Here is an 11,639-nt window from a genome sequence, read left to right as displayed (position 1 = left end):
TCTGTCTCTTTGCCAAGGGGTTTGGAGGAAGACACAAAGTAGTTTCTCCTCCTTTTCACCCAGCCCGCCATCGTTTGGAGGCACGAGATTAATAATTGAGCATTTATTTATTGCGCGATAGAGACAGAGGGGCGAGGGAGCGCAAACGCACTGTGAGGCTGCCAGTTTAAATCTATCTGTGGCTTGAACGACCGGGAAGCACGCCACAGCCACTCCGTAGTAGTAAAGGCGATTTAGGCTACTCTAAACACTGCACATCCGCGAGAGCAAATAACTATCTCTCCCTCAGCGTAAAGATTGTCCCTTTTCGGCGCAGAACATGAATAAGCTATACATTGGCAACGTGAGCGCAGAGGCGACCGAGGAGGACTTCGAAACTCTCTTTGAGCAGTGGAAGATTCCGCACAGTGGTCCATTTCTTATCAAAAACGGCTATGCGTTTGTGGATTGCCCGGACGAGAAGGCTGCAATGAGGGCCATCGATATTCTTTCAGGTGAGAAATTTTGAGCAACAAAAGTGTGGGGTTTAGAAAATACGCAGCGCAATTGTGTTCAGATTGCCTTACTTCAGGGCCCCTATGAGAAATGCATGTCGCTCTGTAGGGTGGGGGTGTATCCAAGCAATTCTTTCTCTCACACAACCTTTACTTGGCCTTTTGACACCGTGGGCTCAGACAAATAGCTTCCCCCAGGTTTGAGTGAATTTCTGCCCTTGTTATTTCCCTGAGTGTAGCTTGGTAAAACGGTCGGGTAAACACAATCATGAGGATGAGAGAATACCAAGGCTTTTTTGTGAACGCAGGTTTCTGTGTGCCGTTCAGGGCAGTGGGGCGCATAGCGGGGCTGTGGACGCCGTGAAGTGAACCTTATTGTGGGCTCTTATCTCACAGCCCACTTTGGCACGACTGGGAACAGTGTGTTGCTGCTTTTACCAGTTCCACTCTTATCCAGGTTTCAAAGTGTAGGCCTTCTCCAAGCAGCCAGAAACTCGCTACATTGTGAAGCCATTTCGCCCATGCTGACACACCAGGTGGTTTAATTGTGTTGGTCAAATGTAGGCCAACTAACTGAGCCACACCACAATTTGCTTTTGTATATTATTCACTCCGTCCCCTGGTTTGTTAAAGTTACGCATGCAAAACGCAGGACGCACATTTTTGGGTAAACTCGTCTGATATTTTACGCATTTTGGGGGCTAACGTGAAGCTCGTTTGTGTCCTCGTGCTGTTAGTGGCTCGCTCACTTTCAACAAATTGTGCTGCTAATATCACACTATGCTGAAAATATCCAGGACACTGCCATGTGTGCATGTGGCTGCTTGGATTATTATAATTTTCGCCTTCTTTAGCACGCTCCATAAAATGAGTAGTAAACACTAACCTTTTTAAATGCATTTCCACCCCCCTCCCCAAAAAAAACAGCATGAAAGGAAGGCCTGTGTGAGAGGTCATATGGTGAATGGAATTAAAGTAGTTGCATTTTATTTATTTTTTTGTTTTCTAGGTAAAGCTGAACTTCACGGGAAAGTTCTGGAAGTGGAGCACTCGGTCCCTAAACGTCTAAGGTAGGTCAAGTTTTATTATATAGTGCTTTGGTTCAACTCGTGGGAGCTTCAGTGTGTTTTTTTTTTCTCCCCCTCTTACTGTAGCCATTTTCTCCAAGAAGGCTTTTTTTATTTTTTAATTTTCCCAACTAATAACGTTGGAGTTGTGCGTGCATGCTGCTGTTAATTCAGATGTGTCTTCTCTCGCTTTTGTGCTTAAATCATTTTTTATTTTCCTCCTCTCAATGCTCTGGGGTCAAATAAAAGGGGCGTATGGTGGTGTACTCCCTCCTGTCGCCATGACTGTAAGGGTGCTCCTAAAAAACCGTTATGCATTTGGGTTTTAACCACCACATGGCTTGTATTTTGTCATCCACTACTGTGTGCGTGTTTTGGTTGTTGTTGTGTACGCACGGTGCTTGATGTTATAATTTCTGAGCTGGAACCTCAGGGCGACTGGTTAAAAGCCCTGAGTGTGCAGGCTTGAAATGTGTGCAGAGTTTTTTAGTGCAGGCTGGATTTGAGGCGTGCAGGCCTTGTGGAGTCGTCCATTTGAGAAGGATCTGCCCGTCATTCTCCGTGTCTGCCCTGCGCTTCCGCCCTCCTCAGCACATTGTGCTGCTGTTGCATGAGATGGACTCCCAAACGCGAGTGGAATGGTTGGCTTTGGGGGCCCAAGTCACGAAAAACCCCCCCTTCAGTTTGAGAGTTCGAGCCACACTGGACACTTGTTTTGAGTGACTGGTTTTCGAAAGTGTGTTGAAAATAATTTCTTGGGTTCGTCACGTAATCTGTTCTGTGTGCGTAAAAAAAGAAAAAAAAAATCCTGTGCGTATTTGACATTGTGTGCGTATTTTTTGTTGGTGACGCCATTTGGTTGCAATTAATCCTTGAATTAATTCAAATGGCTCTTGCTCGGTAATTGGTGTAATTAGTTGTAAGAGGCATTCAACGTAAATATACGCTGTTTGCTTTCTTTTACGTTTGGGTAATCCGCAGTTTTTACGCAAAGTGAGATTTGATAGCAGAAAGTCGTGTATAGGCTTTTAAACCGTAACACGTGGCTTAAATTAAATCACACCTATAAAAACGAGGCATACAGGGATTTTTTCAAATTTCTCTTTCTTTTTTATTTTTTTCAGATCTTTAACGTGAAATGTATTTTTCCATTTGAGTATCGTACGGGCGATCTGTGGCTCCTGGTTAAAGGCGTGAATTGTAGCTTTGGATAAATAAACCAGGTGAGCTCCACGCGAGAAGGGATATTCTTTTTATTTGTTTCTTTGCGTCAAATTCTGGAGACCTTCCTCCAAAAAATGCTCCTCATCACGAAAAAACTGGTGACGTTGCTGTCTTTTTAGTGCAGCCTGCCGTGTTGGCCATGGCAGCAACAGAGTCGAGTTTCAGCCACACTTCAAAAAAGTAAAACGTGCCCTCCCTTTACAACATGGAACATAGCAGTAGTCAATGGGAACAGTATTCTGAGGATAGGCTGTATACACACACACACTCACACACACACACACACACACACACTCACTCACACACGCACTTGTACACTGGGGCCCCCTCTTTGCATTCCAGCCTGCAAATATCAGCTGGGGGCTTGGCCAATCACCATGGCTTAACCTTTGAACCCATCAGGAAGGGGAAGTGCTGTAGCAGACTGCTGTAGCTACACTTTGGGGTCCATAAAGACAGGACTGCGTTGGGTGACACACTGCGAAAGTCTGGGGCTCCAATTTGAAACAAAATAATTAAAGACTGATGTGTAATTTTCAAAAAAATCCGCCATCACTGTGCCCAAAAGACCACCAATACGATCTGCAGTGCGTTTAGCAAAACATGTGCTGCGATCAGTAGTGACTCCTGAAAATATACTGTACCAATTAGCATAATACAGCAAAATGAATTTAACTGTACACACCCTGTCTGCAGGGAGTGTACATCCATGGTTATTAAGCCTTTAGTCAGCTAAAGACGTTTTGTATTCAACTTTGCCTGTCTTTAAAAAATATGCATTGCTGTTCTTGTTTTATTTTTTTTGAAAAACAGATTTAAGAAAAAATTCTGCCATTTAAAGCTGACACCCACTCATTCCTGGTCTTGTGCTTTTATGTTTTTATTCTGAGCAAAGCATGTATATTTTTCAATTGGAAGTCCAGCATTAATCAGAATCTTACAGGTGTATCTACTTTTCAAACAGCCATTTTTTTTCTCCTCCCCACAACTGACATTAAAGTGCAAAATGGCAATTATGTGTCAACTTTTGACCTGGCTTTTTACCAAAGTGTATTGATTTGCTTGTTAGTGGAGCTGTGCCATATTAAGTCCATTTTGCCAACAGTTAGTTTTAAAATAAAATAAAATCACTCATATTTAATTTAATCCATAATTCTAAGTCAAGCTGAGCTGCAACAGTGTCATTATTGTGTAGACTGGCTGAACATCCTGGTTCAAATTGTACTCCATGTTGGATAAATCCATCAATGTAAAAATCCAGCTTGCCCATCCCCACGTATATACACGTCAGTTGTACGAGAAGGAATAAAAATGGCGTAGCTGCAGGAAGGGTGGCCCCAAGTGTTTGTCTGTGTGCGTGCATGTGTGTATATGTGTGTGTGTGTGTGTGTGAGTGAGTGAGTGCGAGCAAGACGGACGTAAATATACTAATGTTCAAAGGTGTGCAGCTTAGGTTTTTTTTTTTTTTTTTAGAGCACATGTAGTGCAGCAATTGTTGTCAGTGAGTGTAAAGTTTCAGTACTTTTTCCTTTTCTTTTTTTTTTTGGTTAAAGTACCTTTCTTTAAAAAACACAAGCTTTTAAAATATGATCACTAAATGGAAACAATAGTGTCGATCGTATCAGGGTTGTTTATTGAAATAGCTTCTGAGTCTTGATAATAAGAATTCTGGGTCATGGGGTCACTGTGGGGCCCCACCTGCAAAAACGGGGATTTGGGACGGAGACTTGGGGTGCCAGAGAATTATGAATGTGGCCCCTTGTTTGACTCAGACTGCAGGCGAAGGTTTCTTAACTCCTCCTCCTCCTCCTCCTCCCTCTGGACTCAAATCAGAATGGCATTGTACTTTTTCCCCCATCTCGTAAAAATATATGAAATTTCTGTGTGACCAGGATGTAAAGACACAAATGTGAAATGGTCTTTGCAGAAGTTCTAACAGCTCATATTCAACTCTCTTTGGTGTGGAATTCCTTTTTTAGAGAATTTCAATCTATCCAAATGCAAGTGTAAATGTAGCTTATTGGATGCCCGGTGTGCATATAAGGCCTGTGAGAGGGCAGTGGAAACCAGACTGTGTGGAGTTCAGTCATTCAGAACCTCTGCATACTGAATAGTCTATGGCTGTGGATGGGCGTTGAGCACAGATCTCGTGTGTCCCACACTGTCCACAGCAGTGCTGACGTAGAGCTCTTCAGTACAGTATGGGAGCACTGCTAAGAAGCGGAGATGAATGCAGGTGTGGTGCAGTGTCATGCTGCTTGGCTTGTCAATCCTCCGGTGGGTTTCCTTGCGTGCGTGTGTGCATACGTGTCTCTACACCCACCGGTGTGCGTGATCTGGGCCCATAGGTCTCGGCCGGGCGGCCATGGAAGAGGGCGAATGTGTAGAATGTTGGTCCATTTTGAAAGTAAATAAGGAGCCCGGCCTCCTCCTGGCCATCACATGACGAGCCAACCCCAGTCACTCCTGGCCCTCCCCTCCCTTCCCTCCCCCTCCCACTTTTAACCCCGCTCTACATGTTCCTGTCAGTGGACTTGTCCGTGTCCATGGCAACAGGGCCCCACCCCCACAGGGCAGAGAGGGCCCTTGTTACCCTTGCCTGAAACAGGGCTAGTCCCCCCCAATACCACACCCCACTCACACACATGCACGCACGCACACACACACACACACATACATATATATATATATATCCACACACTCCTCCCCAAATCAAGGGCTGGGACGAGGGAATGTATACCACCCACAACCCCCACCCCACCACATACCCTGGCTGACTTCTTATGTGTGTGCAGCTATAGGTTAATCCGACTGGAAGTGCTTTGTGCATTTGCACATTTCGCTTGGTGTTCCCACCGCAATGCAGAGCATAGGCTACAGAATGTGTGGGGCGAAGGGGGCTAGATCAGCCAGGAATGGCACAGCGGGCCGGAAAGGGCTGAAATTCCTGCTGGAAGTTTCTTGGGAATTTTTCTTTACAATTTGGCCATTTAGAATGAGGTAGTTTTCTAATGTCTCGTGTTAAATACGTTGACCTGCCCTTAGCTTGATCATGGCCGTAGTGGCTAAGCTGAGGAATTCCAACTATTGTGGCCCTTTGGTGCACACGTGCAGTCCGCTTCCCTGTGCATATATGCTTGAATGGAATGTTTTAAATTTTCCTCCTCCTTTTTATTTAATTTTTTCCTCTTGAATGTGAGTTCATGGTGTAGAAGGTGACTTGATGAATGCTGCATGCTGGAAGGGGTTATCTTTGACGCAGTTTTTTTTTTCTTCTTTTGATTACAACACAACCATTAACAGTGGGGCAGTTTGTACAAGTAGATGAGCTGCATTTAGATATCATTTAACAGCTCAGTGAAGCTTGAGGAAAGAGGAGAAAAATGTGTGTCGTACAACTCTTGAGGGGTCAAAATTTTTTACAAACATGCCTCCATCTAACAACTTTGAATTATCTGCACATACTGCATCTGCTTCGTGCGGCGTGAGTGCAAGGCTCACGGGGTTGGGGTCAGGGTTTGTGATCCCACATTGTGTGTGTGTGTGTGTTCACGCTTCAGCTCTCAGCCATATGTACATTTTGTTCCTTTAGATTTGTGTGTGTCAACATGCAGTGGACTTTGGAGTGGCCTTCACTTTTCTCACATTTTTTTATACAACAATCACATGCGGGCAGACACTTGTGAAACTCTGTGACTCATTGATCCACAAGTTCCATTGTCTGAGTGACCTCCACACACGGCCAGTATACTCACGCTGCTGTACACAAAACATAACTAAACTGGGAGCCATAATGCCAGAGGAATGAATTGGGGATTTCTGTCCTTGTTGTTTCTAGTGACAGAGCACAGCAGCACCATTGTAACCGCCAGTCTCCACTTGCTTCTGCTGTATGCACACTCTCTGTGAAGAAGCACGCAATTTTGACTCTTCCTATTTAGTGTGACGCGGCCAGCGGAGATTCCCTTTGGTTTCTGTAACCACCTGCCCCCCCTTCCCTTATTTTTTTGATACGACTGCCGGATGCTCCTGGATAAGTGTGTGTGTGTGTTTTTTTTTTTTTTGATTGAAAAGAGTAAGCCAGAGCCATGCAGTGGTTGAAACCTCATCATCCAATGCTACAGGGCACATGCTTGACTCTAAGTGTGCAGACATGACTTTCTGATACTGTATCCCCCTCTTTTTTTTTTTTTTTTTCAATCTTAAATAAATAAATTCCCCCCCTGCTCTCATCTTGTTGCATCCTACCACTCCTTCCTCCCGCTTCCCTGTCCCGTTCCTCTTCCCCATCTCGTTCTTTGCGCTCCGTGCGACACAGTTGGTGATTTGCAACAAGGGCGTGGTGGTTTCTTTTTTTTTCTTCTCTTTACATTTTTTTTTTTTTATTATAAGCTTAATTGTAATATTGAGCACCCTCAACTCAATTTAGTCCACTCAGTGGTGATTCCACCTTTTTTTTTTTTTTGTCACTTGTGTTTTACCCAGGGTGTCTCGGTACACCTGCTGAGTTGGAAATGGGATTAAAGAAGTCATATCTTGAGCTTCTCTACTGTGGTCGCTCTTGTTAGTAGATGGCGGAGGAGAATGAAGACCTGCCTTTATTTCTGATACCGCTCTGCCATTTGCATCATTGCGCCCTTAATATGTCAGCTATTAACTGTCTTTCTCCTCTTTTCTCTCCCATCTTTCTCCCATCTACCTTCATCAATTTCCTTTTTTTTTCTCTCTCTCTCTTTCTCTGTCTTCCTTTATCCATCCCCCACCCTCTTCCTCTCTTGTTCTCTCTCCAGGAGCTGTAAGCTGCAGATCAGGAACATCCCGCCTCACATGCAGTGGGAGGTGAGTGCTAACAGGCTGCTAACCGCTTCCAGGGCGGGGCACCATGGGGCAGCCCAACTGGGCTCTCATTTAGTGGCCTCCGGAGTCACCTTGCCTCCCTTTGGGTTTCAATTGAGCATGCACTTGATGATTCGTTTGACTAGGGCTGCAGCTCAGGCCATTGTAACATGGTGAACTGTGATTGGTGGATTGCTAATGTCACCAGGCAGTTGACTACTAACATTGCAAGATTGCTTTTTTTTTTTCTTTTAAAAAAAATTATTTTGTGGCATTTTCTGTACAACTGGAGCTTGGGAAGGCCACGATAAGCGCTGAGGTTTTACCAAACAAAGACACTGGAAGAATTTCAAAAGATTTCATGAGAGCAGAGTCTCTAGATGATTTTGGCTGGCTCGCACACACAGGAGCATGTTGTTTGTAGCCTTGTAATCCTACATGTGTTGGCTACCTACAAGCCATGTAAGCACAAAAACAAATGCTGTTGATCATGTGGTACACAGGATCTGATGTGCTTTAAATGGGACTTAATTGTTCGGTGATGGTGTCTTTCAATGCTGATGACTTGTGAAAGTTTGAAAGGGAAAGCTTTTTTTTTTTTTGGACATCATGCGTTTCCTTGCATGCATTAAAAAAAAAAAGCGTGGAAATGAATTAAAAATAAATTGAGTGTTGTCTGAGAGGTTCTGAAAGATTCATGCGGCAGCAGGGTTTGACCTGGACAACTCGAGTGTGCAAGTCCTTATATGGTGTATGGGACATTTTAATTATTTTTTTTAAAGATGGTCAGTTTGTCTGTTCAGAAGTTGTAGTTTTCTTCATGCATACGGTGTATTTTTTATGCGTTTCTGGAAACCCGGTGTTTTGAATTTCTTATGTCAGTGTTTCTTTGACACGCTGAGGGTGGACAAGAAAGATCAGCAATTTAATGCAATCCCTTGCAGAAGCCCTGCAACAGACACATTTGTGGTGATTATTATGTCAGAGGTTTTCAGTCCGTCTGTGGTGCTGATTCAAATGCAATGAAATTTAAAGACACAGTTGTGCTGGAGAATACAATATATGGCGTTTTTATGGGCAGATTTTAGCTAAATAACACATCACATGTACCACAGACCATAAATGCCACCTCAACTTATTACGCATTCCTGACACTGTTGACAAAATACAGCTGTGTAAGCTGCTAAAGTAGTTGTTTCAGATTTACTGTGCTGTCACGTTAAATTACAGAAGCGGGTTTTTTTATATGTCTATATCTGCTACTACACTTGTATGCAAACAGCTTAAAGCTAGCTTTTAGGTTGAGAAAGTGAATCTAAATAAAAAAACTGATGACTTGCTGTTAATCAACTCTGAAAGGACAGTTATATGTACAACTACTCCAACTCCGGTAACTTAAGTTGCGTGAATTATGTGGCATGATGTTGGATTAAGCCTGGAAGCGGACTTTGGTATTTTAGGTAAAAATGCCCCCCCTCCCCCTCCAAATTTTCTGTGGCAAATTCTCCTGCAAACCATGTTTGAATTGATCATGCAAAACTGTCCTTTAGTTGCATAAGTTCATTGGATGTTTTCAAGGCAGATTTCTACACAGGATTTTAAACTGAGCTGAAGCGGGCAAAGTGACGCTCAAAGTCGGTGTTAAATCTCAAATCCGGTCCACTTTTTTTTTTTTTTGTCCTCCTTAAAGAGCTAACATGCAAAAACCTGTCATGTAAAAAATGAATAACATCAGTAGAAATGGTGAGCTGCAACATGGTCAGATTTCAAGGCCACTGCCTGATTAGTGTAAAACTAGTGAGTGTTGAGCAACAGTCGTGTGTGTGTGTGTGTGTGTGTGTGTGTGTGTGTGTCATACATTGCATGTCTTTTCTTTCTGTGAATGTGATAAGCGTTGAATTTAAAACTCCTCAGTATTCAGTGTCCGTTACACATTCTGCTTTGATTACTCATCAATCTGCTGGGCACACGTAAGATTATCTGGACTTAGACATTTGTCAGCCAACTTAAAAAAAAAATGCACTCAAGCTTTTTTTTTTTTTTTTTTCAAATAAAATTTTTTTTAAAGTAATCATTTGTGTCAAACTCTAAATTCCAGTGAACTTGCGTGTGGAATCTCCTGTGGCATTTCCACAGCTTTACGTGACTTTCTTCCCCCCCTTGTGTGGAGCTTTAGCTGTGATAGCGTGTGCCTGTAGTGTAGAATTTAATTTTCTGCTCCATAAAGACTATAGAAGCCTAATGAGAATTTTCTTATTGAATTGCACAATTGTTCAGCGCTATTGTGAAGTGTGAGATTGTAAGGTTAGAACACATGGCTTTAGATTTCAGCCTGATTCACTCACTGTGATCAAATGGCTACGGACAGGCTCAGTGTTTTGTAATGGTGGGCTCGCTTTTGCCTACGCATGTCCCTTATAACTGCAGCTCCACATCCACCCATGTTCCTAGCATGTAGCGAGCAAAGCTATTTGCTAAAAAAAAAAGAAAGGTGACATGGAGAGCCCCCCCCCACCACCTCAGAGGGGGAGGGGTGAGAAGAATGGATGAACAGAGTAGAATGAGATCTTTTGATGCAAAGGGCCTTGCATGTATCTTATCAGGTAGATAAGACAACGGGTCACGGTGTGTGTGTCGCCCTACAGCAGGAGAATGGTGGTGAGAGTAGTGGCGTGTTCACAGGCTGTAGTGGGTGGGTGGGCGGGGCTGGACCCCCCCCCCCCCCCACCTTCCCTTCCATGTGCGCCGATACACAGAATGTGTAGCATGAACTCGCACCCCTCCCCCAGCTGCTGCTTCCTGCTGGAATGTACCCCACCCTTTCCTGAATGGCCTGGATTCCCATTGGCCAGGCCGGCTGAATGGACAGGCAGAGTAGCCAGCCAGCAGCCAGCGACTCTTGGCTTCAGGGAACTCATATCAGCACCGGAGCAGCCAATGATGGGGAATGAGATGGCAGGGAGGCGGGAGGCTGCTTGGTTGGTGGGTTGGTGGAGTGGGGGGGCAGGGACGCGGTCTTGTTGGCTGGAAAGTGGGGTTGAGCTCGTGGGGGTGTGGCCTCGGGTTCAACTGAGCATGGTCGGAGGTCTTAGCTTAGCTTAGAACCCTCGCTCCCCCTCTCGCCCACATTTGATCACATCTATGAATTGAAATCCTGTGGTCTCCAGATTTGGGAAGGTGGCCAGCTTGGCATGACTTTTTTTTTTTTTTTTTTTTGAATGCATTTGCAAATTTCTTTATTTCTCTGTATGCCATTTTCCTTTTGTTGTGTATTGTTCTAAAATACTGGGGATTTATTTTATTTTTATTTTACATGTATTTAAAAAGCCTGCCTGTATCACAAAGTATACAACAAAGACTATCAAACATGGCTTTAAGGATTTGTTTAGCTAAAATGGTCACTAATTATCTGACTTAAAAAAAAAAAAAAACAGATAAAATGTGTGTTATTTAAAGCATTGCTCCGCTATTTACAGAGACTTTTTAAATAAATACAGTGTAAAACTTGCTCAACACCTACAGCACCGTGCACCCAAGTGCACTTACGGGGAGAGTCATAATTTAGGCTTTTACAGGAAGGCAACAAATTTATCCACGTAACTTAATACTGAACTCAGGGGGGCTCAGAATTAATGGAGTGTGTCCTGGCAGTGAGCTGGGCTGGTTCCCATGGATGAGCTTCTTCTCACTAACCGGATCAGCTCAAAACCTTCAAAATCACCAAGTAATCATGGCTTTTTTTCTTCTCCTTTTGCTCAGGTGTTGGATGGGATGCTTGCTCAGTATGGTGCAGTAGAGAGCTGTGAACAAGGTAAATAGACTTTTGATTAAGCTTTATGTCACAAGATTGCTTAAAATGTAATTCCACCAACTCGCTGCAAGACGCGCTCTGCAGTGCATTCACAATTTCTGTACTGGGTGGTATCACCATGCAGTCTGCTTATTATTTTTAGTAAATGCACAGTTTTAGGATTTTAAAAGTAGATAATTTGTTGTTCTTTTTTTTTTTTTTTTTTTT

The 11,639-nt window shown here is 43.6% G+C and overlaps 1 protein-coding gene across 7 annotated transcripts in view; it reads left to right on the top strand.

Annotated features, from left to right (window-relative positions):
• Positions 1-286: 286 nt before the first annotated feature.
• Positions 287-11,639, top strand: part of igf2bp3 (insulin-like growth factor 2 mRNA binding protein 3) — an 18,568-nt gene continuing 7,215 nt past the window's right edge. For all 7 annotated transcript variants that reach the window (XM_008296754.1, XM_008296752.1, XM_008296750.1 and 4 more), the window contains exons 1-4: positions 287-494; positions 1,504-1,564; positions 7,576-7,624; positions 11,381-11,432. In XM_008296754.1, the coding sequence (XP_008294976.1) occupies positions 320-494; positions 1,504-1,564; positions 7,576-7,624; positions 11,381-11,432 (337 nt within the window). In that variant the 5' untranslated portion in view covers positions 287-319. The remainder of the gene's footprint in view (positions 495-1,503; positions 1,565-7,575; positions 7,625-11,380; positions 11,433-11,639) is intronic.

This window comes from Stegastes partitus, unplaced genomic scaffold (assembly GCF_000690725.1).
Source record: "Stegastes partitus isolate 25-593 unplaced genomic scaffold, Stegastes_partitus-1.0.2 Scaffold1150, whole genome shotgun sequence".
In the NCBI taxonomy this organism is placed as follows: Eukaryota; Metazoa; Chordata; class Actinopteri; family Pomacentridae; genus Stegastes; species Stegastes partitus.
Note: the sequence above shows the minus strand (reverse complement) of the source record. Positions and strands in the feature narration are given on the sequence as shown.